Genomic DNA, 26,753 nt, shown 5'->3' on the forward strand with positions numbered 1-26,753 from the left:
TCCGCAGTATGAAGTGAGGGTATGGGGTATTATTCTCTCTGGGCATGTACCTGTTCGCGAGCTTGCACTGAGCGCGCTTGACACGCCCAGCAGAGCCAGCAATGTCAGCATTGAAACCTTGTAAGCCCGAGGGGGAAGAGACACCGTGTAGAAGATAACGCCATTCAATCTAATCGTGATTCGGGGCTAAAAAGCCTCACGCCCCTGACGGGATGCTCTGAACCGCTACGCCCACGTTCCAGACTGCAAGGGTTCCTGATCGGGGGAATTGCATCTCGCTTGGAATAGCAGTACTCCGGAGGGTGCTCCGGAGTACACAGAGAGACAGAGAGAATGGGAACGATTCGTCTGCATGATGACCCTTTGGTACTAGTTCCAGTAAGCTAGTCCATTTCCAAGGGATACCTTGGTCCAAAATAGAAAATAAGAGATTTTGACATAGCAATTCTATCGGAAATAAAAAACCAGGAAAAACAAAAAAGAAAAATGTAGAAAAAGTGTCTGAGTTGGTTCCACAGGGGGGGGCCAAGCACACCTGATCCACGTATGGTTTCTCTCCCTCCCTCTCCCTTCCATCTAGATCCCATGCAAGGAATATAGCGCCTATTACTGGATTTTGGAGAAGTGTGGCCCATGCAGTCTCCGGCCGGACGTAGCTATTTTGGAGGTGTTTAGCAAATAATACTTTTTTCAAAAAAAAAAAAAAAAAAGCTGTACTTACTTTCTTTAAAATAAGACGAGACCGTCCGAGTTCGCGAGGGCTCTTGAACGTCGAATTCATACTGTCGTTCATTCTCCACACCTTAGGCCCATACATATCTCCATCGACCGGAAAAAACGAGACGACACACAGAAGATCAGACTGGTAATACTAAGCCATTAGACGTCATGGCTCAATCCACCAAGTGCTATCTTCCCCGGTTCGCTTCGACGGTTGACGGGCCTAAACGCCCAGTCTCGATGAAGACGAGGCCGACGCCTGCTCAACATGCGCAGTTGCTAACCGCATGGAACGAAGGCCGTCTGGACCCAATGCTTCGAGCCACTTGGGCTCTTTTGTTGCATTACTATATCCGCTCCGAGGATATTTGCTTCGGTTACCAACATCTCGAGGGCGACTCGCGCGCCCCCAAATCATCTGTACAGCGTTCTACCGGCGTCAACATTTCGACGATCCGCATATCCATCAACGACAACGACTCACTCACGGCAATTGTAGATAAGGTGCGCGCAAACAGTGCGAATAGTCAGGCCAATGGAAGCTCGGAGGATGCTTCCGAGGGATATCTCCCCTTCAACACCATCTTCATGCTGCGCACATACGACCCGCCTGCTTCTCCTTCAAAACCCATTTTGGCCACAGCTCTTCCCGACGAGGTACGTTCACTCCGCCATGAATTGGATATGGCCATTCTCCCTTTACACCAGAATCAAGTTGGCTAAAAATCTGCAGTGCCAAGTCCGTCTTCATGTTAAGGTGCTGCGTGGAGACATCAGCATCTTCCTAGAATGGCGCAAGGGTGACATGTCCGGGGAACAAATGAAGAGTATCGCAAGCATTTTTGAGCAGTTGCTTGCCAAAATCCTTTCTGCTGAGAACACCGCTATTAGCCAGCTTAATTTGTTCTCAGAGAACGACTGGCAACGCATCCGCAAGTGGAACGCCACCCCTCCACAACTCCACGATCGCTGCATTCACGAAGCCATCCACGATCAGATGTTGAGCGGGCCCGATCGTGAGGCTGTGTGTGCGTGGGATGGCAGTTTGACGTTCGCCGAGTTGGATCAGCAAGCGTCAAAGCTTGCATGCCATCTTCGTATGCAGGGAGTCGGTCCGGAAGTCCGCGTGGGCTTGTGTTTCGATAAATCGGTATGTGAAAGATTGTTTCATGAATCAATTGCCTGAATATTTAAGTTGTGGTATACTGACTCCACAGAAATGGAACATTGTCGCAATGCTTGGCGTTATGAAAGCCGGCGGAGCCTTCGTCCCATTGGACCCGACTCACCCAACTTCCAGACTGCAAGCTCTCATCCAATCGGTTCAGGCACCGGTTGTACTGTCCTCTCACCATCTGGCCGATAAACTTCGTCCGATAGTGAAGACTGTAATACCTCTCTGTGCTGATACTCTAGATCCTCTGTCAGACCCCGCCGAGAATGTCAATCTGGCGTCCGGTGTCACCAGTCAAAATGCGGCTTATGTTCTCTTTACCTCCGGATCAACAGGAGAGCCCAAGGTGAGTCTTTTATTGAAATTAAAAAAAATATATGTATACATTTTTTTTGCAGGAGCTCACTCTTGTCTTTGCAGGGAACCCTGTTGGAGCACCGCGCGTTCCTGTCTGGGGCAATGGTGCATGGACCCGGTTTGCGGATTTATCGCGAGTCGCGATGCCTCCAATTCGCCGCCCACACCTTCGATGCCAGTTTGGCTGAGTCGTTGACGCCCCTCATTCATGGTGCATGTGTGTGTATTCCGAGTGAGGAAGCTCGACTCAACGATATTGTGACCACCATCAACGAGATGAGAGTCACCCAAGCGTGCTTCACGCCCTCATTCATCGGCTTTATTGAAATCGAGAGTGTTCCAGGACTGGAGAGTTTAGTCCTGGCCGGCGAGGCAATGTCGCAGTCACAGCTGACTACATGGTCCAAAATCAAATTGGTCAATGGTTATGGACCTACCGAGGCTAGTGTGGCATCTGTGCTGAATTCTAATGTTACACCTGACACCGATTGTAAAGATATCGGCCTGCCTATTGGTGTGAGAACTTGGCTTGTCAACCCTGATAACCACGATGAACTGGTGCCCGTGGGCTGCCCTGGAGAATTACTTTTGGAAGGCCCACCCCTGGCCCGGTGCTACGTGAATAATCCGCAAAAGACAAACGAATCGTTCATCTATGACCCTGCTTGGACTACATTGGACCCTGAAAGTGGCTCTAACCGTAGATTCTACAAGACAGGTGATCTAGTCAGGTACAACTCCGACACTGGTGCCTTGAATTACATCGGCCGCAAGGATACGCAGGTCAAGGTTCACGGACAGCGAATCGAACTCGGCGAAATTGAGAATCAGCTGAGCAAAGATCTGAACGTTACCCATTGCTCTGTATTCTTCCCCAGGACTGGTTTCTCCAAGGGACGACTGGCGGCAGTTGTCTCTTCTACTGGCTTGCTTGCGGAACAGTCCGATTCGGACCTGGAGCCTCTAAGACTCGTCTCCGCCTCGAAAAAGGCCGAGCTTGTCCCTGAAATCAGAGAGCGACTCTCAGCTCGTCTCCCTACCTATATGGTCCCTGCGGTTTGGTTGTGTGTTGAAGCGCTGCCACTTCTGCCATCAGGGAAACTAGACCGCAAGGGTATTTCCACTTGGGTCGCAGGTATGGAAAACGACCCAGATCTTCAGAACAATGCCTCTGCCGCAATCGTCGGCACGGAGGCATCTCAGCCCGCCAACGACAGAGAGGAGGCTTTAGCTGCTGTATATAGCCGTGTCCTCAACATTCCCCGGAACCAGCTCGACTTGAACGAGGGCTTCCTCGCCCTCGGTGGTGATTCGATCGCGGCTATGACATGCATTGGTCTTTGCAAGAAGCGCGGGTTTTCTCTCTCTGTACAGGAGCTGCTGCGCAGCAAATCAATTCGCGACCTCGCAACTCGTGCAAAGACAATCGATCACCTTACGACTTATGAAGAAGCTGTTGATGAGCCATTTAGCTTGTCACCCATCCAGACCCTCCATTTTGGTGTACGCAAAGAGGGCCAAGGCCACTTCAATCAAGGAATCCTCACTCGTTTGAACAAACCTGTCGACGAGCAAACCCTCCGCAAGGCGGTCGAAACTCTGATATCCCGCCACTCAATGCTCCGCGCACGATTCACGGACACGGGATTCGCGACAGCATCCAGTCAACATATCACTCGGGATATTAAGGGATCCTACAGATGGCGGATGCATACTCTTGGCAGCATGGATGAGGTCAAGATCCATGTCGCTGACAGCCAATCTTCTATCAACTGCTTCTCTGGGCCCTTGCTGGCAGTCGATTATTTCTTGGTAAAGGGCCAGCCTAATGTCCTGTCCATGACAGCTCATCACTTGGTTGTTGACATTGTCTCCTGGAGAATCATTCTGGAAGATTTGGAAGACATCATCTTAAACCCCAAGAAGACAGGAACCAGTGATGCCTCCTTGCCTTTCCAGACCTGGTGCCGCCTGCAGAATGAGCACTGCAAAACGCTCCGGACTGAGCGTAAAGTTGCAACTGACGCTCTCGCAGTACCTGACTTTGGTTACTGGGGGCTTAAGGACACGCAAACCACATATGGCGATGTGGATTGTGCATCGTTTGAGATCGACCCAGCCCACACCAATGCCATCCTCCTTGATTGTCACAAAGCTCTTGGCACGGAGCCAATTGACCTCTTCCTCGCAGCAATGCTCCACTCATTTGGCCGAGCCTTTCCCGATCGTTCTCTTCCAACTATTTACAATGAAGGTCACGGACGAGAAGTTTGGGACCCGTCCATCGATATCTCGCACACCGTCGGCTGGTTCACCATTCTGCACCCTATCTTCTTGTCCGCATACAACGCAGGTAACCCCATAGATACCCTCATCCAGGTGAAGGATCTTCGCCGCCGTGTCTCGGACAATGGTCGCGCGGATTTCACCAGCAGAGTTTTGCCAGCCCAGGGCAACCGTCAATCTGAGCACCCACACCCCTTCGAGATGTCGTTCAACTACGTAGGCCAACATCGAGATCTGCAGAGAAAGGATGGTGTCTTCCAGCTTGTTGATCAGATGGCTGGAGAAGCTGGCCAAGGAGGCGGTGCCGCTGACTTTGGAACCGATACTCCCCGCTTTGGTTTGTTTGAAATCTCCGCGATGGTCGTTGCTGGAAAGGTTCGATTCAACTTCTCCTTCAATAGGTTTATGCAGCACCAGAATCGTATCCACAGATGGGTTTCTGAATGCCAGAAGCTGCTGGTGACTCTCGCTGAACAGCTTCCTTCCCTGGGCCCGCGTTTGACACTCAGCTCATTCCCAATGCTTTCGTTGACCTACCCAACCCTGGAGAAGTTGCTCAACGAGAAGTTGCCTGCTATCGGTATTGCTTCCCCGGACCTTGTTGAGGATATCTACCCTTGCTCTCGCATGCAGCAGGGTATCCTCCTTGGTCGCAAGCGTGATAGCTCCTACTACGCTGTCCACGACACCTTTGAGATTAAGGCTACCGGATCTAGCGAGCCGAATCTCGATCGCTTGGTCAATGCATGGCAGCAGGTTGTCTCTCGTCATGCGATGTTCCGCACCATCTTTGTTGAGAACCTCACTCCTCGGGACCCCTTCTGCCAGGTCGTACTGAAGAGCTACGATGCCACTCCAGTGTTCTTGCAGTCTTCCGGGGAAAGTGATGTTATTGCCACATTTGACAAGGAAGACCCCAAGGATTACAGCGAGGCCACACCAGCCTACCGCTTCACTATTTGCCAGACACCCAGTGGCAGGCTGTTTGCTCGCATTGAGATGAGTCATGCTGCGATGGACGGTAACTCTATCTCAATCATCCTCCGTGACTTGCAGCTCGCGTACGCTGGTAGACTTGAGGAAACCCCTCAGCCGTTATTCAAGGATTACATGGAGTACCTCCAGGATGCGCCAAAGGAGGCCAGCATCAACTATTGGCGCTCGTACTTGGACCAAGCCAAGCCCTGCCACTTCCCTGCTCTTACTGACGGTCAACAGTCTGCGAAGGCACTCCGCTCCATTCCGGTCAACTTTGGAGCACTCAATGAACTGCAGACTGTCTGCGAGAAGCGCGGAATTACTCTTGCGAATGTCTTCAATGCCGCTTGGGGCCTCACTCTTCGCGCCTTCTGTGGATCTGACGATGTCTCATTCAGTTACATGGCATCCCTGCGTGATGTGTCTGCTGAGGGCGTCCAGTGGGTCATTGGACCAGTTATCAACCTTCTAGTCTGCCGTATGAGGGTTGCAGATGATGCAAAGCTCAGTGATGTGCTGCATCAAATTCAGAATGACTACGTGGAGAGCCTTGCTTACCGTCACACTTCCCTCATTGACATTCAGCATGCTCTGAAGCTTTCAGACACCAATTTGTTCAATTCTGGTGTCTCCTACCGCCGTCTTCCCAGTTCCAAAGACGCTGTTAGCAGTGATATCGAGTGTGTTGAGGTTGGCTCAATCCACGATCCCGCTGAGTTCCCAGTTTTCATTAACATCGAGGCAATGGACACTACCGCTCGCATCGACCTCAACTACTGGACTACCAACCTCTCTGATTCACAAGCTGCCAATGTAGCCAACACCTATCTGCGTTGCCTCGAGAACATTGTGTCAAACATTGACGGTGAACTCCGCCAGCTAGACAACTTGAGCGACGAAAACCGAGCCCAGATTATGGCTTGGAACAGCAAGACACCCAAGCCATTTGAGAAGTGCGCCCATCAGGTTGTCCAAGAGATGGCCAAGAAGCGCCCTGATGCATTGGCCGTCACCGCTTGGGATGGGAACTTGACTTACTCGAAGCTGGATCAATTTTCCTCCCGCTTGGCAAGCTATCTTGTCACCTTCGGCGTCGGTCCTGGAACCCTAATCCCCGTTTGCTTCGAAAAATCTGTGTGGAACATCGTCTCCACCTTGGCAATTATGAAAGCCGGTGGTGGCTGTATTCCAGTTGCCACACCTGAGAGTTTCACGCTTGTTGAGAAGTGGATTGTCGACAACGCCGTCCAAGTCGCTCTGGCTGCCCCGGAGAAGGCTCAGGTTCTTGAGGATGCCGTGCCGTACGTCATCCCTGTAAGCGAGTCTCTTCTCGAGTACCTCGCCGACGAGGTCCTTAACCCCATGGCAAAACCATCCGACATCGCATACGTTGCTATGAGTGCCGGCACCTCGGGCCCGGCTAAGAGTGTGGTCCTTGACCACTCAACTGTTATGACCCGAGCCGAGGCATTCGCTACAACGATGGCGATTGCCGATGTCTCTAGGACCCTACAGTTCGCAACGCACACATCCGATGCATTCATCGTGGAGACATTCGGCACTTTCATGTGGGGTGGTTGCATTTGTATCCCGGCTGATATTGATCCCGTCACCTTAGCCGCTTCTATCAACGCATTCCATGTTAATGTTGCTAGCATCACCCCGACTGCCGCAAGCTTCTTCTCACCCAAGGATGTTCCGGGAATGCGATCGATCGCGTTGGGCGGCGAAGTTGTTTCACAGAGCGTTCTTGACCACTGGCAGACCGATGACCTCCAGGTCCAGGTCTTGTATGGAACATGTGAGAGCTCGGCTGCATCCTTCCACGTTTTCTGCTCCCAGGATGAAAACGAACCTGGACTTATTGGAAAGAGCACTTCTTGTGTTTCGTGGGTTGTTGATCCCTCCAACCACGATTATCTCGTTCCGATCGGCAGTGTTGGGGAGCTGGTTCTCGAAGGTCCTGTTCTTGCCCGCGGCTACCTTGACGAACAGCTCGTTCAGACCGTAGACTTCTTTGACAATGCTTCTTGGCTTTCTGGAAATCGAGATGGGGGTAAATATGGCCTTTTCAAGACCGGAGATCTTGTTCGGTACAAGTCAGATGGCTCTCTCGTTTTTGTTGGTCGCAAGAGCGATAAGAAGGAATCCGCCCTGGCGAGTGAGCTTATTCAAACTCAGGCTCGCGTTGATTCCTTCCTAGACAACAAGCGGAAGTGCGTTGTGGAGAGTGTGCAGCTGCTACGCGATAATGTGAAGACCAATGCTCTTGTTGCTTTCGTGGTTTCTTCAGATACCAACCCCGTCACTTTCGGAGATCGCGTCCTCCAGTCCGCCACTGCTCAACTCAAAGACGCTGTTTCTAGCCTGCACGCCAATCTGAGTACCAGTCTTCCTGGTAGTAAGGTTCCGAGTTTCTATATCCCCATTTCTTCCCTCCCCTTGACCCTATGTGGAAAGCTAAACCGCCAGGCCCTCAAAACCGAAACACAAGCGCTTCCAAGCAGTGTTATTGAGGCTTTTGAGATCCAGCATTGGAATGGATCTAAGGCTAGCCACCGCGTTTCTCGGCATGCTAGCCTCTCCGAAGCCAATGTGGCTTTCTGGAAGGAGTACCTTGCCGATGTTGAGCCCTGTATTTTCCCGGCACTCGTCCATGGGGCAAGCGACAATACCCGCTCCAAACGCACGCTCAACAAGCAGACAGCTAAAATCCACGCCTTCAGCAGAATGTCTGGCCTTCCTGTGGAAAATCTCTTCCAGTTTGCCTGGGCTGTTGTCCTCCGGTGGTACACCGGCTCAGACGACGTGTGCTTTGGGTATTCTGCCTCAGCTTCGGCGACTAAATCGGAGGCTGAAGGTATTGCCACCTGCCGCTTCCTCGTGCAGAACGAGCAAAAGCTGCAAGAGACCCTCGGAAAAGCAAAGAAGGACTCCGAGAACAGGGCATTGAACGTCGCTCCTTTGCACGCTGTTAAACACCAGCTTGGACTGGATGATACAATGCTTTTCAACACCTCCCTGATTTATCACATGGCTTCGAATCTCCCCAAAGCGAACACCCGTGAACCAATCAGCTCCAGTGCTTACAAGATCTTGGTCGAAGCTGAAGTCTCGCACTCCCACGCCCAGGTCCATTTCAACTACTCCTCAGAATCCCTTTCCTCCTTCCAGGTCAATCATGTCATGGATATGTTTGAGCAGGTTTTGGATGATGTGATTGTCCACAATCTCGGTGGCCGTACCATCGGGGACCTCAATATATTCCCCGAGCGCTCCGTTCGCCAAATCCGTGATTGGAATGCCGCATCCCCTCCACGAGTAGAGAAGTGCGCCGACGAGCTCATTCAACAGCAGGCCCTCCTGCACCCCCGCGCAGAAGCCGTCTGCTCCTGGGACAAGAATTTCACCTACGGGCAGCTTGAGATTGTCTCCAGTCGGTTGGCTCGCCATCTCTCAAGTCTTGGAGTCAAGCCTGAGGGCTTCGTGGTGCTGTGTTTCGAGAAGTCAGCCTGGGCTGTCGTAGCTCAGCTGGCTGTTCTCAAGGCCGGCGGAGCATTCGTCTCGATTGACCCATCTCACCCCGATTCCCGATTGAAGATGCTTATTGATGAAATTGGCACCAGCCTTGTGTTGTGCTCCTCTTCACTCCACACCAAAGTTTCGAAGCTCTGCGCGAAATCGTTCGCTGTCTGCCAGACTTCAATCTCTCAACTTCCTGACTCGCCCTTGGCTTTAGCTGGTGTTCGTCCTACTCCGGAAAATGCTGCATATGCTATCTTCACCTCTGGTACTACCGGAAAGCCGAAAGCAACTGTTGTCGAGCATACTGCCCTTAGCACTACCGCGATTGCTATGAGCGATTCCCTCCACATGAACTCCACAACACGTGCTTTGCAATTCTCTAACTACACCTTCGACGTCAGCATCCTAGAGATCATGATGGTCCTCATGACTGGTGGTTGTGTCTGTATCCCAAGTGAAGAGGAACGTATGAACAACCTGGGTGGTGCCATTCGCCGCATGGAAGCCACCTTCATCTCGGCACCTCCTGCCATTGTCAACACCCTAGAGCCGAAGAACGTTCCCACCCTCAAGGTAATTATCACAGGAGGCGAGAAGATGCCCGCCAACCACATTGACCGCTGGGGCGACCGGTGCGTCATCAATGCCTATGGTCCCTCCGAGGCCACTGTCGTTGCTACAGTTGGTGTCAAGGTCGATTGGGATGGTAACCGTGTTAATGATGATCCTACATCGATTGGAACATCTTCAAACTGTAGAGCCTGGATTGTGGATCCGAGTAACTCCAATCGTCTTCTGCCTGTTGGCGGAGTCGGTGAACTGATTCTTGAAGGAAGTAACATTGCGCGTGAATACCTTGGCAACGAGGAAAAAACCAAGGCCTCTTTCTTCAAGAACCCTACTTGGAACCGTCACTCTGGCTTGCAGGGCGTGTTCAAGCGAAATGATCGCATGTACCGCACTGGTGATCTGGTTCGCTATAACAGCGACGGCAGTCTAGCCTTCATCTCCCGCAAAGACACTCAGATCAAGTTCAATGGCCAGCGAATTGAACTCGAGGAGATCGAACAACAATGTTTGCGCTGCCTGCCCGAGGACTCTCAGGTCGCTGTTGATGTCGTTGTTCCCGAGGAACGGACCATTGCCAAGGGCCTCGCCGCATTTTTCACCGTCCATGACCCAAATTCGAATGGTGGGAGCAGCGATCAATTCGCCCCCACAATTTCTGGTGCCGATCCACTTCTACTGCCGATCTCTGTGTCGAACATGGACGCTATTCAGAAGTTAAAGGGTTCTCTGCCCGAACTTCTGCCTCAGAGTATGATGCCCAGACTCTTCTTCCCTATCCGCAACCTCCCCTTCACTTCCTCCGGAAAGATCGATCGCCGAAGACTGCGGGCTATGGTCCAGTCCTTGTCAAAGGAGACTCTCAAGTCATATATTACCTTCAACACCTCCGACAAAAGGGAGGCTTCTTTGGCCACTGGCCTCGAGACTCAGCTTGTGGCACTGGTGGAAAAGACACTCGACCTTGAAGCTGGCTCTGTGACAGCCGATGACAGCTTCTTCGGTCTCGGTGGTGATTCCTTGTCCGCCATGAACCTCGTCGGCGCTGCTCAGGCAGAGGGCATCGCCCTTACTGTCTCGAGCATCTTCAATTCTCCAATCTTGATCGACATGGCAAAGAGCTGTGTCGTATCTGATGCATCTTGTGAAGTTAAGAAAGAAAACACCAAGTCGTTCTCTCTCCTACCCTCTGGGATTTCCCTCGAAAACGTGATGGATGAGGTCACCGACAACTGCGAAGTATCCGAGGACGTTGTCAGCGATATTTACCCCTGCAGTGCTGTGCAAGAGGGTCTTCTGACCCTCTCTATTAAACACAATGGTGCTTACGTTGCTCAGCCATCGTTCCGTCTTGCTCCTGGCATAGATGTCGGTAAATTCAAAGAGGCCTGGCAACAAACAGTGGCTGACTTGGAAATCCTTCGCACTCGTATTGTCCACACCGAGGCCATGAACTTTGCTCAAGTTGTCCTGAAGGATGGCCCCATCTCCTGGGTCGAAGCAGAGTCATTCGATGCTTTGCCGAACGACTTCCTTCATCTCCCCAAGCAAAATGGAGCACCTCTCACTGGTTACGCCATTGTGCAGCCTCGTGGATCTTCTGATAGCTACTTCATTTGGTCCGTTCATCACGCCCTTTATGATGGTTGGAGTATCCCCTTGGTATTCCGCAAGGTTGAAGAGAACTACTTTGCCTCACAGACCAAGCGTGCTGGCACGCCTTACAGTCTGTTCATCGACTACCTAGTCAAGAAGGACATGGAGGAGTCTGACGCTTTCTGGAAGTCTTATTTGACAGACCTGTCCAGCACTCCTTTCCCACACAACAAAAATGCTCTGCCTGATGCCATGCGTGCTGGAAACACCCAGCACCACACAATGAAGGTTTCCCGCTCTCGCAACAGCGTGGACTTTACGATCCCTGTCCTCATGCGCGCTGCATGGGCAATCGTCATTGCAACCCACACTGCATCTGGTGATGTCTGCTTTGGTGAGACTTTGTCGGGCCGAAACATCGATCTTCCTGGTGTCGCAGACATTGCTGGTCCTGTTTTGACCACTGTCCCCACCCGTGTCCAGGTTGACAATACCTCGTCTACCATGGAGTACTTACAAAAGATCCATCAGTCTACCACCGACATGATCCCACACTTGCACTCTGGTCTGCAACGTATCCGCCAGCTGAACAAGGATACTGCCACAGGCTGCGATTTCAAGAACTTGCTCGTGATCCAGCCAGGCGACGGTGAACTTGACAACAAGATCTGGATTGATGAGAAACGTGAAACAAGCGAAGACTTCTTCACCCACCCCCTTGTTGTCGAATGTGGTATTACCAAGACCAGCATCTCATTCACTGTGCACCACGATGAGCTCGTCATCAACGGATGGCAGACTAAGCGCATCACTGAGCAATTTGCGCATGTTCTGCAGCAATTGATTGCCCTGCCCAAGAACAGCGCGAGCAAGCTTGGAGACTTGGAGGTGATAAGCCCCGAAGATAAAGCTGAAATTGGTACATGGAACGAACGCATTCCGCTCACGGTGGAACGGACTGTTCAGGATTTCATTCGTGAGAAGTGCGATGCGACTCCAAACGCTCAGGCTGTGTGTGCCTGGGATGGCGACCTCACCTATAGAGAATTCTGGGACCTGGCATCTGGCTTCGCCAACTACCTGGTCTCTCGCGGAGTTGGCCCAGAGGTCTTTGTTCCAGTCTGCTTGGACAAGTCAGCTTGGGCAATGGTTACCCTCATCAGTGTGCTCATCGCTGGCGGTGGGTATGTGCCTTTGGATCCCTCCCACCCTACCTCGAGACACGAGGAAATTCTCGCTGATGTCGGTGCCAACATGATACTGTGCACTCCTAACTACACAAACCGCTACAGCCGAGTTGTCAAGACTGTTATCCCCATCAGCAAGGATACGATCAAGGCCTATGGCGCTCTGAAGTCATCTGGCCGTCGCCACACTGAAGTCAAGCCCTCCAATATGGCTTATGCTCTGTTCACTTCTGGCAGCACTGGTCGAGCCAAGGGAATTATTGTCGAGCATCGCAATGTGGTCAGCAGTATTATGGCATTCGCGCCGTGGGTTCGCATGGACCAGACCTCGAGAGTATTCCAATTCGCCTCTCTCACTTTCGATGCCGCTGTTATGGAGACGCTTGCAATTCTCATGCTCGGAGGTACAATCTGTGTCCCCAGCGAAGACGACCGTCTGAATGATGTTGCCGGTGCCATCCGTCGACTCAATGTCACTTGGACTTTCCTCACTCCCTCAATTGCCAGTATAATTGAGCCATCCTCGGTGCCTTGCTTGAAGCACCTTGTTTGCGGTGGTGAGAAGATGTCCAATGAAGTCATCACTAAGTGGGCTAATGCTGTCCACCTTATGAATGGGTACGGACCGACCGAGACGTGTGTCTTTGCAGTGATTGATAATGCGGTCGCTACCAACCGTGATCCTGGTCGTATCGGTTATGGTATTCCTAGTACTCTTACTTGGATTGTTGACCCCGACAACCACGATCGGCTTGCCCCCCTGGGAGCAGTCGGCGAACTTGCACTTGAAGGCGCTCCCTTGGCTCGGGAGTACCTCAAGAACCCCGAGAAAAATGCAGAAGCATTCACCACGGACCCTGCCTGGATCAAGGACTTCACGCCCGCGGTCCCTGGTCCCCGCCGAATCTACAAAACTGGCGATCTTTGCTACTACAACCCTGATGGTTCTGTTCAGTACATCAGCCGGAAGGATCACCAGGTCAAATTGCATGGCCAGCGGATGGAGCTGGGTGAGATTGAGCACCGCCTTTCTGAGGATGTTCTTACCCGCCACGCTGTCGTCGTTCTCCCGAAGAATGGTCCACTTAAGCAGCGCTTGGTGACTGTCATGTCTCTGAACAGTGTTCCAGCCGACACAAAGCTGATTTCTGACAAGCCATGCGAGCTTGTTGACGAGGATGAGCTTGAGCGTCATGCTTACAACGAGCTCGTCGAAGTCCAGCAGAACCTCGAGAACCAGCTGCCCATTTACATGGTCCCGCAGACTTGGGCTCTTATCAAGAAGCTTCCCATGCTCGTTTCTGGAAAGCTTGATCGAAAGAAGATCACTGCTTGGGTTGAGGACATTGATGATGTGTCCTATGACCGTATCATGGCGGATTATGATCGCATCAAGCGTGGCAAGACAGAAGAAAAGCCACAAGACAAACAAGTGAAGAATGGATCGCTCGAAATTGTCCGCGACATCTTCGCACAGGTGTTGAACATCTCCCTACAAAAAGTCAATGTCGACCGCTCTTTCGTCAGCCTGGGTAAGTACCAATACGATCCTCTCGACCTAGGTAACATATTAACCGGTTCTTATAGGCGGCGACAGCATCACTGGAATGGCTGTCATTTCTCGCGCGCGCAAGCAGGGACTTGTTCTCACACTGCACGACATCCTTCAGAGCGGATCAGTTAAGGCACTTGCTCAAACCGCTACTGCCAAAGCACCTGTCGCTAGACGCGAAGAGAAGTCTGGTGAAGGCTTCGCGCTTTCGCCTGTCCAGAGGCTCTACTTCCAGTGTTCGGACTCCTTCAAGGGCACTGCTCGATTCAACCAGAGCATCACTGTTCGCATCGCTCGCCGTTGTGAGGGTGAGGTGCTCAAGCGCGCTCTCAAGGCTGTTATTAGCCAGCATGTTATGTTCCGCGCACGCTTCAGCAAATCCAATGGCGGCACCTGGCAACAGAAAACCGCAGCGGTAAGCTCACTCGAAAGCCTTCCCCGAATATGTTCTAACTCATCCTCACAGGAGGTTGATGAATCCTTCCGATTCCGCGTCCACTCTGTGGGCGATACCCGGGCGATGGTTCCGAAGATTGCTGACAGTCAAACTTGCCTGGATCCTGTCAATGGACCTATACTGGCGGCTGACCTGTTCAACCTTCGCACTGGTGGTCAGGTCTTATTCCTTGTCGCTCACCATCTCTGCATTGACATGGTATCATGGCGCATCGTGCTTCAGGACCTCGAAGAGCTCGTTGTTTCTGGATCTCTCTCACTCGAAAAGGCATTGTCCTTCCAAAGCTGGTGTGCCATGCAGGCCGAGAGAGCCAAGACGCACGATGCTGCTCTTGCTCTGCCTTTCACCCCCGAGAAGCCGAACTTGCTTTACTGGGGCATGCAAGACTCACCCAATGTGTATGGGGATATCAAGATGGAATCCTTCACGTTGAGCGAGGATATCACCCAATTTATTATGGATGACTGCCACAGTGTCTTCCGGACTGACACTGTGGACATCCTGCTGTCTGCTATTGTCCATTCCTTTGGTCGGACCTTCACCGATCGCAAGGTTCCGACTATTTACAACGAAGGCCATGGCAGAGAACCATGGGAAGCCGACATTGATCTTTCCAGAACGGTTGGCTGGTTTACTACCATGACACCTTTGCTAGTGGATCCGGAAGCTCGTAAGTTCAACCTGCCTCATCTTCCCAACAAAAAGCTAACGCAAGAAGGTGCTCTTACCGACATTATCAAGCGTGTCAAGGACACCAGGCGCAAGATTGCAGACAACGGACGTCCTTACTTCGCTAAAAGCCTGCTTCAGGACCAGACTGCGGATTTCCCTGTCCCGTTGGAAATCCTATTCAACTATCTGGGTAAAATGCAGCAGCTTGAGCGAGCTGATTCGTTGTTCCATCATCATGGCAATGTCTTTGATAGCTCGGACTTTGCTGTCGCAGGCGACATGGGCCCTCAGACTGCTCGTTTTGCCCTCTTCGAAGTATCTGCTATTGTAATCAAAGACCGCTTGAATGTTGCCTTTACCTACAACAACAAAATGCAACATGAGGGCCCAATCCGCCGCTGGATTCTCCAGTGCAAGCAGACTCTCGAGAAGGATATCCTCACACTGAGAACCACTACTCCTGAGCCCACTCTCAGCGACTATCCGCTCCTCCCAATCAACTATCACGGCCTCCAGATGCTCACCGCAAGCACCTTCCGTAAGGCGGGTATTCGGAGCAAGGATGACGTCGAGGATATCTACCCCTGCTCTCCCATGCAGGAGGGCCTCTTGCTTAGCCAGCTCCGTGATCCGAATGCCTACATGTTCCATACTGTGTTTGAGATCAAGGATGCAAAATCTGGCAAGGTCGATGCCGAAGGACTCGCCCGCGCCTGGCAAGCCCTCGTCGACCGTCACCCAGTGCTGCGAACTATTTTCGTCGACAGCAACTACACAGGTGGATCCTTCGATCAACTGGTGCTCAAGAACCTTTCTGACAATATCCTCCGCGTGGAATGTCAAGACTCGCAAGTTGAGGAGAAGTTAGCTGCCATCTCTCTTCGTGATAGGAATGCCATGCGCCAATCGAAGCTTTCTCACCAACTGACCGTCTGCAAAACAAATACCGGACGCGTGATCCTCAAGCTGGAGATTAACCATGCCATTATCGATGGTGGCTCGGTTGATGTACTCCTACGTGACCTGACTCTCGCCTACGAGCGGAAGATCGCCGAGGGATCAGGTCCTCTCTTCAGCGACTATATCAAGTTTATCAGAACTCAGAGCCAGAGTGACGCTCTTAATCACTGGAAGCAATACCTGGGCGGAGTTAGGCCATGCCACCTTGCTCCATCGGCTGTCTTCGAAGCCAAGAGAGAACTAAAGGGTGTTATGATGAACTTCCAGCGATTCCCTGAGCTGCTTCAGTTCTGCGAGCGCAGCTCTGTGACTCTCGCCAACCTGACCCTGTCCGCCTGGGCCATCGTCCTGCGGCAGTTCACTAACTCCGATGACGTTTGTTTCGGATATCTTTCAGCCGGTCGCGATGCCCCTGTCAATGGCATCCAGGACATGGTTGGAATCTTTATTAACATGCTTTGTTGTCGAGTTCAGTTCTCCGACCGGCAGACCTTGGCAGATGTGTCGAAGAATGTTCAAGATGCCCACGTTAGATGCATTCCTCATCAAAGCTGCTCTTTGGCCAGTATCCAACACGAGCTTGGTTGGCAAGGACAGTCCCTCTTCAATACTACCTTATCAATCCAGAACCACTCCGTTGCGGGTGGTGCCAAGGACAAGGGTTTGTCCTTCGATCTTCAGCACGCACACGATCCCAGCGAGGTGAGTACCAGCCCTTCTAATGATTGTACAAACACTGACCCCATTTAGTATGCGGTCACTGTAAACGTTGAGATTGCCCGAGGCCAGGAGGGTGTTCTTTTGAGATACTGGAACGATACTGTATCTGACGAAGAAGCCCAGGCTCTAGCTGACACCATCGCCAAGGTGTTCACCGGCTTCATTGAATCCCCGGCTGCGACCTTGTTGCAGTCCAAATTCGCCTCCGAGGCTGAGCCCGAGTCATTGGATTGGGATCGCTCCCAGACCACACTGGCTGACAAGGCAAAGTCGACTGGCGAAGCGATTGACAGCAGTGCTATTCAGAAAATTATTGATGATCGTGTTCACGAGATTATTGGTCAGATGTTGAGAGAAGGAAAACTGACGGTGCCTCCCATCCGTACGGAAGGGTTGTCAAACTATGGTGGTCACACTGACACCATACCCGACTCACCGTACCAGTTAGGTATCCAAGGAGCAGATGATTCAGGTGTTTGTTCGGCGACCTCCCGATCCAGTGAGGATGGGATGTCGGCCGATGTGGAAAGGAAACTGTGGAATCTTTGGAGCACAGCGCTTGGTCTCTCACCCAACGCGGTAAGACACCAGGACAGCTTCTTCAAGTTGGGTGGTGACAGTATAACCGCTATGAAGATGGTCAGTGCTGCTCGCGAAGAGGGCCTGGTCCTTACCGTTGCAGATGTCTTCAACAACCCTGTGTTCGAGGACATGCTGTCAACAGTACGAGCCGCGAACGTCACTCAGCAGATGCTGAATGTCGATCTCAAGTCTGGCGGTCACAGGGAGGTTGATAGTGACTTGCTCAATATCACCCCGACGACACTGGGGCCCAGCCCCTCCACTGAGAGCCTCGAGGTTCTCAGGCCATCGTGCATCGATGATGCCGCGGTCCAAAGCGGTATCTGCCCTAAGATCGGTGTCTTCAAGGGTGGTATAGCCGATGTCCTACCTGTCACAGACTTCCAGGCTATGTCTCTGACGGCAACTCTCTTCAAGTCGCGATGGATGCTTAACTACTTCTATCTCGAGGGCAATGGTCCCTTAGACCTGAGACGCCTTCGTGAGAGTTGCTTGAAGGTGGTCGATGCCTTTGATATTCTACGGACAGTCTTTGTGTGCTTCCATGACCAGTTCTTCCAGGTCGTGTTGCGCAAGATCCGCCCCAGCATCTTTGTTTATGAGACTGACCGCGCTCTGGATGAATTCACCATGACCCTCCAACAGAGAGATCGCGAATATGGATCCCGCGAAGGCGAGCAGTACGTGCAGTTCTACGTTGTCAAGAAGAAGGGCAGCGACCAGCACCGTATCTTGGTCCGTCTTTCTCACACTCAATATGATGGAGTGTGCTTGCCGAAGATCATGGCTGCCATTAAGCACGGATATGAAGGCACCCCGCTTCCCCCGGTGACTCCCTTCGCTGGATACTTGCGCCAGTTGCCAGGAACAATTACCCCAGACCATTACCGCCACTGGACCGATCTTCTCAAGGGCTCCCGCATGACCCAAGTTGTCCACAGAAAGGGCACCAGCATGTTCCAGAACGTTGGAGCATTCACCGAGATTCATAGAAAGATTGAGATCCCGCCTACTGCCCTTGGAAATGTCACCATCGCAACTGTCATGCAGGCTGCCTGGGCTCTGGCCCTTGCCAAGCTAACTGCTCAATCCGATGTGGTATTTGGTCTGACAATCAGCGGTCGGAACGCCACAGTGCCCGGCATTGATAACACCGTTGGCCCCTGCGTTAATGTCATTCCAGTGCGCGTGAAGCTTGACGAGAAATGGACTGGTGTCGACCTCTTCCGCTACCTCCAAGATCAGCAGGTCTCCAATATGCCCTTCGAGTCTCTGGGCTTCCGCGAGATCATCAAGCAATGTACCGATTGGCCTGACTGGACCTACTTCACCACCTCGGTCTTCCACCAGAATGTCGACTACGAGGGAACCATGGAGCTAGACACCAACAAGTACCGCATGGGTGGTGTTGGCGTCAACGACAACCTGGCCGATCTCACCATGGTCTCCCGCCCCTCTGGCGAACGTGACCTCGATGTCACCCTCGGCTACTCCGAAAAGGGGCCTGTGATGCCATTCTTTGCATCAAAGGTTCTTGACATGGCCTGTGAGATTGCGCAGTCACTCGTGGCCAACCCAACAGCCTCGCTGCCCTCCGCGAGCATGCTGCGCTCTCTCCCACCTCAGACCATCGACGACCTGTCTCGACCAACGGACGAACACTTCCTCAGTGCACATCTCAAGTCACGCTCCATCGCAGAGTTGCTTGTGCATTCTGATATTCTATCTCGCTCATGGCACCAGGTCCTCCCCAGCCCCGCTACCACGGGCCCCGTCGACCCAGAAGCTGAAAAGCCCACTCACCAATCCGCGTTCCAGTTGGACTCATCCTTCTTTGACCTCGGTGGTGATGTCTTCAATCTGGCTCAGCTTACCTGGCTTCTTGAGCAAGAGGGGCTCAAGGTTCGCCTTGAGGATCTCATTGAACATCCCTCTTTCCTGGGCCAAATGGCCGTGCTGGCTTTGCATAATTCCAAGCACGTGGATGATAAGCCAGCAGAGATTCTTGCCACCGGTGCTGCATCCCCTGATCCTGTCGCTCGCATCGAGAAGAAGAAGACATGGTCGAAGGCGGCCATGACCATTGCGCGAAAGTTGACCGGGCGAAACACAGTCACCACTCGAGCTTGATATTATTACTATTGAGCTCGCATCCGCGAAGAAAAACACAGAAAGCAAAAAAAAAAAAAAAAAAAAGAAAAGAAAAGAAAAAGTCACCCCCAAAAACTCGCTCATTGGCAATTTCTTACGTCTCCATGTTTATGTTCCACGTTTTGTCTTCTTGGTGTCTTCATTATATTTTATGGCTTTGGCATTTTGGCTTCGAGATTGGGTACATATGGCATTCAATCGTCTTTACTCACTATATTCGCTCTTTACCTCTATCTACCTGTCTACTCTGTTATTTTTGTGCTTGCTGCTTCTTTGTTATACTCTAATACGCGGAAACTTGCCTATTGAATATTCTCCCCCCGTACAAGAGTAGCAAAGTAGAAATTGTAGACGATGTCGTGACATAATAGGCTTGTATAAAACAACATGATTGAATCTGAGATGGCTGAAACTCGAAGGGTATTATATGCAAGGGGTGGATGTGCTACGACGAGTAACCACGTTGTGATTAAATGTGCGCACAACCCAGCTAATATCAAAGACCGAAACATGTACAATAAAACCACATAAAACAATCGTTTTCGTGTATTTTTAAACAGAATCTCGAGACCAAGTCCCACGCGCTCGGATCTGCTTCCCGAACCTGTAAAACAGATATGGAATGGGGATGAGCGCAACGGAGATGAAGCCCAGTACACTAGCAGCCCAAGGAACACCAAGATTATGGAACATGGCACTTGTGAAGAGCGGGAAACAGCCCGCAAACACGGAGCGTAGGAAAGTGTTTGCAGCGATGGCGCTGGCAGCGTATTTCTGGAATGTATCAATGAGGTAGTTGAGAGCAGCCTGGAAGATCGTGAAAAAGCCGAAGCCCATCATGACCGCACCGATATTCGGGCAAATCCAGTGGAAATTCTTTGGACTTGTCCAACCGAAGACGAATAGGCCGGCAGCAAAAATTACAGAGCCCAGCATCATTGGCGGGAGTCGAGCCTCGGGGATGGCGCGATTGTTATTTGCTTTGAAGCGCTTGAGGTAGAATTTCTGGTTGGCAAGGTTGATCCCTCCGCCCATTAGGATGCCAACTAAGTATGCGAGGAAGGGCAGGGCGCCGACAACTTGGTTCCAGCCGCGTATTTCCTGGAAGACGATTGGGAAGGCTGCTAGACTGAGGTAGAGGATACCGTAGACGAATGATGCGTAGAGGGCAACGAGGAAGCAGATTGGGGTTGTGAGGAGTTGGAAGGGACGGATGAGGTACTTGTTGCCTATTTCTTTGAGGGTCACATCCCACTCTTCATGGCGTGCATGGAGGGCCCAGTTGCCGCTTTCGAAGCGCAGTCGTTGCGCCTTATACACCAGCAGGACTGGTGGATAACTCTCGTCAACAAAGAGGATGTCCATGATGAGGAAGAACATCATCATAATACCGGTGATCTAGTAGATATTAGCATAGTTTCAACACCGGAGACGTGGAAAACTTACATATTCAGTCCAGCGCCATCCTAGATCGCTCTGGACGATGGCACCACCCGCGATGGGTCCAATTACAGGCCCACCCACAACAGCCATAGCATAGCCAACAATAGCAGCTCCACGCTGTTCGGGGGTCCAGATATCACCCAGGACTCCGCCGGTGTTGGTAACAGGGGCGGAACCGAAGAAGCCCGTAAAGAATCTAGTGATCATGATAGTCTGTACATCTTTCGCGGTGGCAGTCGCGAAGGAAAAGATGGCCGCGAGAAAGTAGGGTGGCAAAACTGCCGTTTTGCGTCCATAGAGCTCAGAGAGAGGTGCCCAGAGCAAGGGCCCCAATCCCAAGCCAAACAAGAGCAATGAGGTGCCGAGTGTAGCGACCTCACTCGAGATGCCGAACTCCTCGCTAATCTGTGCCTGACCCGTCGAGTAACTAACAATGTAGTTAGTTAAATGAATCTATAAACCGTCAAGCAAGCAGAAATGAACATACATTGAACTCGCCCATGTCGCACCTGCAATTGGATAACTGCGATTAGCGTTGTTCTTCACAATTCATTATTTCCCCAGCATTGCCTGCGGACATACCCATAGTAGTTAATCCATACAACACCGTCGTGATAGCCTTCTTCCTGAAACTCCAGTTCAATGGTCTGTAAGGATCATCCGGACCGTCGAAATCCACAATAACATCGGGACTTGTCTTGGTGTGGGTGAGTGGATGACTGAATTTCGCTGTCTGGCCGGGCTCTCGACTCCGAATGCGCGAGACTATTGATTGTGTGCGCTGTTCGAAGGCTGAATACCCCGATGCCGCTGTACTTTGCTTTTCTAATCTAGCAATTTCATTCGCCGCATTGTCGCTGCGATGCGGTTCGATAGACTCGATATCATCGCTAGAATTGCTGGCGGGATAGCCATGTTCTGTCCGTTCGGCCATTATCACGCACAATTTATTGGCTGGAATGTCGTAGGCCCAGGGTTAGAGCTGCGAAGGTGGAATATAGGAGACGAGATATTATGAAGTCGACTAAATTACGGTGGAAAAGTCCACGGAAAAAAAAGAATTTCGGAGATAAGAAGTGGATATGACGGGACAGGTCTCAAGCCGAGCTAGTTTATAGAATTAGGAACTGTAAGGCTGAGAGATATCGGGGATCTAGAGTTGTTTTATTTGCTTCCGAGATTTTTGTCGGACGTCCGATGGGAAAGCCGTGTTATCCGAGAGCTTCCAAGGTTCCTGTCAGGTTGCCGATCTCGGTGCCTAATTAATCCTAAGATACCTGAATGGCTCGTTCTCGGGGTCCTTTTCGACCACCGAGACTTATCATGCCAGTCCAGGACCTGTGCAGGAATACTGGAGCTCGGATTTAGTGGCCATGGGGCCGAAGGGCCGACTGCTATAAGTGGAACGACTCCATCTGGGCCTGTTAGAGCCAATTAAATTCATGTTCAAGCATTGACGTTTTACGTCTTGTCGATTGGGGTAACTAAATTGTAGATGTAATGAGGGTTGGAGTATCACATGATATCCTTGTGCTGATGGGAAAGGGAGTAAAAAGGGATGTAAAAAAAAACATCGTAAAACATCTAACCCTAACATCTACTTGTACTCTATACGTGTATGTTACACAAGTTATCCGGGGCAGCTATAAACAGAGACGTGCCCAAGGATTGAAACAGACACAATAATGGCCATTAGATTGTCGGGTGCATGCTCTCCCATTTATGGACTGCTTCCATCGCGGCAGTAACCTTGAGTCCAATACGGGCATCGAGCTCGTAGCTCTCCCAGCGAGCAGCATGGTCAAGGTACACCTTGCACTCGGCTACCTGCTTTCTCTCAGCCTCCTTGATCGTCTCCCCAGAACCTGTGGACGTTTCGTCCGACGCCTTGGGGGAAGCAGCGATTCCATGCAAGTCCTGGTATGTTGGACGCTCCATCCAGAAGTTAGCGGCCATTTCGAAATGCGCAACTGGGTGGACCCAGTCATCCTTCAGGTGGCCCTTGAACACAGACTTGTCGTGGTTTAACACGCGAGTCTGCAGGATATTTTTCGCCTCGTGGTGTCTGTGCAGAGACCGGAAAATGGCAGCCCGGAGAAGCTCCAGGATCGCTTTTTCTTCGGTCCCCTCGCGAGACCATGTCTTGTTGTATTTGCTTTCGCACCAATCAAGCCGGACCAGGGACTCTTCTAGCTGCTCGTTGGTCATGCGACTGTGTCCGTTCCAGAAGAAGATCATTTCTTCGATGGGGTCAACTCCAACCGCATCCACCAGAGGCACGTTCCATTCTTTGGCGCGCGCCTCCCACTTGGCAAGCTTCCGTGTCACAAAGATATCGAACGGCAGTTGTCGGGCCATGAATTTCTTCTTCCCGGCGAATTCGGGTGCCTTCCGCATGTATACGGTGGCTTTCTTAGCATGTTCCTCTGCAAGCTTTGGGTCGTTGAGTGATTGCCGGTACAGGGCAACATGGCACGACCCGGCGATGTAATAATACAATGAACGAGACCACGAGTTGAGGTCCACACACTGAAATAATTAGCTTGATGATTCAGAAATATCTGCAAAAAAAAAATCTTACCTCGATGAATGCCTCAGCACAGACATCGTATTTATGAAGGAACAGTGCGTTCAAGCTCTTTTCGAACACGCACAGCGCCTCGACCTGCTTGAGCGGGCTCTTCTTGTCAGTGCACAACAGTTCCAGGGCGCTTTCCAGCTCCTTGTTCGCGCCTAACATGCGCGATTCTTCGATCACCCAAAGTTGACTGTTAGGGAACCGAGACCGCATCTCCGCCAGCAACGCAGCCAGCCTCTCCTGTGGGTATCCCTCAACGTCAGTTTCGCCAGGAGTTGGGTCGGGCATAATATCGCAGTAGCGGACAAAGCCATTGTAATATCCTAATAGTGCCAAGGCAGCCATGGCACCGATGAAGTTGTGGAACTTGCTGGCTTGCCAGAGCATTCTCAGCCCTCGTTGCTTGTCGCCGCGGAAGCCAATAATGGAAAGAAGCTTGCTGAATGCTGGTGGAACCATGGAAATCAACAGAAGAAGAATACCAAAGCAGAAGTTGGCACCAGAATGCACAAAAACATCGATTTCATTCTTGAAGATGTCGGAGTCGGGGTCGTGGTGGATATGCTTTGCAGGTGTGGAAGTGCCCGTCGAGGTATCTGGAGACGCCCCTCGGGGGAGATAGACATTCCATTCATTGACGAATTGAGCTCGGCTTGCTCGATGGTAGCCTCTTTTGTGCCGTTTTTCGATAAAAGACTGGATGATTCTGACTTCATGTCTGTGCATGCAGCGCTCGAGGTTGAGAGGTCACTCGTGCTAGGCAGTAGAACTCTGTGTATATTCCTCTGCTCCATAAACTTCTCCTCCATCTTCATGATAGCGTCTAGAGCGATGTACGCCTTTCTCAGCCGATAGAATGCTTTGATGCTTTCTGTCAGGCTTTCATTCAGTACCCCAACCACAGCACTCATCAATTGAGCGATTGCTTGGCACAGCGCATATTCGGTGCCGGCAGCATATATATCGGAGTGAAAGGCATTGGGTGCTTGGGGGTTTTGCTGGGACCGGGTTTGATCGTTGGCCGCGCTGGTTTCTGCTTCATAAAGACGCTCGGATGCTGCGGGATTGTCAGAAACAGTGGAATTAAAAGATAAAAAGAGCATGGACCTAGTCGCATAATCTCCTGCTCAAAGCCTAATGTTGCCCGGACGAATGCGACCACGCCTTTACCCAACTACTCGATCGAGAGTCAGCATCTTTCCTCGAGGGCTGTGTTACGTCATAGCTCATAGTGACGATCACTCACATTGTGAAAAGACGAAGTACCCGTGGAGAGACCACTCTCCGCACCATCAACATCGTCATTGAGAATCCGTGTTGCCGCTAGATGGGCATGGCATTAGTCGGTGCCTGAAGGTCGCACGTTCCCCGTTCCCCACAGGACATACCTGTCATTGCCTCATGCACTAGTTCAGAATACCGCGGTCAGCATGCAATCAAACGACCACTATTGGCTTTGCTAGAGTATATAGCACCACTCACAGTCTTTCAACTCAACCACCGAGTCCACAGACCCCGCTGGCTTTTTGCCGTACAACCAGGAGCCGACTCGCAACATGGCGAAAACCGCTGGCAGTGAGTATGAAGAATGAATCTTTCAATGAGGACACAATCAACGATGATCTCAGGTCAGATCAATCCGATCAAGCCGAAAAGAGAGAGCGCCGGATCGGGAAGAATGTCAATATGTCAACTGTGCGATAGCGGAAACACGATGGACGAGAACATCACTCATATGGAGAGTAACAAAGAGAAAGGGGGAAACACAAAGAAGTGGAGAGGGGAAGAAGAAAAGTCGAGGGGGGAGGGGCGAGATGTAATATAACAAAACACGTCTAGGCTGAGGCTCTCTCTTCCCATGGTTTCTTTTCGCCGGCAGCTCCGCGTGTGGCTATTCCTTTTATAGAAGGTCAAGCCCAAATTGACTGGGTTGTTTGGGATTATTTATATTGTATATTACTCTCTTCTATTCACTTCTTCAATATCATCATTCCAATTTTTCATTTCTTTTTATTTGAATCCCAACGCTGTATCTGTTTTCCAACGTTGTCTCCCAACTACATCATCGTTATCGCCTTATCGCGGTCTTACTAAGTCAAACCTCCGACCTCCGACCTCAAAGCTGCCACATCCACGTCCACATCTCCACCTATCTACCTTTGATCCTCCCGGTCTATCACATCTACTACAATGTCAAACCCAACTACCCAGAAGGCCGATGCCACAGAGCAGGCCCCGCCACAAGTCAAGCCCCAAGTCCTAGAGGAAGATGACGAGTTCGAGGATTTCCCCGTTGAAGGTACCGACCAAGCACTCAAGCTCTACCCTGGAGCAACGAAGCTAACTCGACGACATCTAGACTGGCCCCAAGAAGAAGCCGAACAGACCAATGGCTCGACAGCAAATGACGGTAGCGAGCACCTGTGGGAAGAGAGCTGGGATGACGATGATGCGGCGGAGGACTTCTCAAAGCAGCTCCAGTGAGTTCGACTTTCGCTATACTCCCATTCACATTCACATCCCTCCACTTCGATTCCCATTTATTCCCTATCCCTTGTTTTCAAATTTTATTCCATTTCATATCTACACCGCAACCGACGCTCGCGCCCCGGATCCCACATCCCCGCCACAGCTGTCAGCTTCCCCTCCTTCGCCGCACCCACTAACATGCATCACCTCATCCAGGGAAGAATTGAAGAAAGTCGAAGCATCGGCTTAGACCTAGATGAGACCGAACAAGCACACCAAAAAGAGATAACCCCCGCGTCGGGTTTCGGGATGGGTTCATTATCGAGTTGGCTGGCCATTTCATCTCGCACACTATACCCCCCTGTCTTTGGAACCAATGGGAGGATTCAGAAACCATAATTGCCGCATGCATTTGTCGGGAGCTTGTCGGGGAGGGAATGAGACACGGTTCTTTTGACTTTTTTTTACGATTCATTACTCGGAGCGCAGATCTTGCTTTCTGGATTACTATCATGATGTTTTCTTTGATGTTTTTCCAATATCAAAGCTTCTCATTCTGCCCAAGTCTAAAGTGGTGTTTTGTAGGATAGGATGAACTGAAGTATCAGCGGAAGTTGCGAGATGGAGATGTGAGTGGGTTTGGCACGGTTCCATTCGGTTTACATGCCGCTGTGGCGCTGCTATCCTATTTATTCACCGTAGGAATCTCTTCGCGCATTTATACACGACTATTGACCACGGGATATCTCTTAACGTAGCGACTAAAGCTTTGGTTTCGT

The 26,753-nt window shown here is 51.3% G+C and overlaps 4 protein-coding genes across 4 annotated transcripts; 2 read left to right on the forward strand and 2 right to left on the reverse strand.

Annotated features, from left to right (window-relative positions):
* Positions 1-888: 888 nt before the first annotated feature.
* On the forward strand, positions 889-19,463 carry nrps1 (uncharacterized protein; the record flags this gene model as incomplete). The annotated part of the gene is made up of 7 exons (XM_056870784.1): positions 889-1,377; positions 1,454-1,870; positions 1,938-2,240; positions 2,315-13,922; positions 13,978-14,357; positions 14,409-16,733; positions 16,782-19,463. The coding sequence occupies 7 exons, from the start codon at positions 889-891 to the stop codon at positions 19,461-19,463; spliced, it is 18,204 nt and encodes a 6,067-aa protein (XP_056735568.1).
* Positions 19,464-20,036: 573 nt separating this feature from the next.
* Positions 20,037-21,861, reverse strand: N7487_003038 (MFS transporter; the record flags this gene model as incomplete). The annotated part of the gene is made up of 4 exons (XM_056870785.1): positions 20,037-20,882; positions 20,931-21,354; positions 21,415-21,436; positions 21,510-21,861. 4 exons carry the CDS (start codon positions 21,859-21,861, stop codon positions 20,037-20,039), a joined length of 1,644 nt encoding a protein of 547 aa, XP_056735569.1.
* A 758-nt stretch (positions 21,862-22,619) lies between these two features.
* Positions 22,620-25,063, reverse strand: N7487_003039 (TTC39/IML2 family protein; the record flags this gene model as incomplete). The annotated part of the gene is made up of 7 exons (XM_056870786.1): positions 22,620-23,456; positions 23,509-24,157; positions 24,217-24,562; positions 24,613-24,679; positions 24,752-24,828; positions 24,894-24,911; positions 24,988-25,063. 7 exons carry the CDS (start codon positions 25,061-25,063, stop codon positions 22,620-22,622), a joined length of 2,070 nt encoding a protein of 689 aa, XP_056735570.1.
* A 431-nt stretch (positions 25,064-25,494) lies between these two features.
* N7487_003040 (proteasome regulatory particle lid subunit SEM1) lies at positions 25,495-26,507 on the forward strand. The gene is made up of 3 exons (XM_056870787.1): positions 25,495-25,804; positions 25,865-25,985; positions 26,191-26,507. The coding sequence occupies exons 1-3, from the start codon at positions 25,696-25,698 to the stop codon at positions 26,222-26,224; spliced, it is 264 nt and encodes an 87-aa protein (XP_056735571.1). The 5' UTR covers positions 25,495-25,695; the 3' UTR covers positions 26,225-26,507.
* Positions 26,508-26,753: the final 246 nt, after the last annotated feature.

The sequence above is a fragment of the Penicillium crustosum genome (genome assembly GCF_028827405.1).
Source record: "Penicillium crustosum strain IBT 35664 chromosome Unknown utg000001l_segment0_segment0, whole genome shotgun sequence".
NCBI lineage: Eukaryota > Fungi > Ascomycota > Eurotiomycetes > Eurotiales > Aspergillaceae > Penicillium > Penicillium crustosum.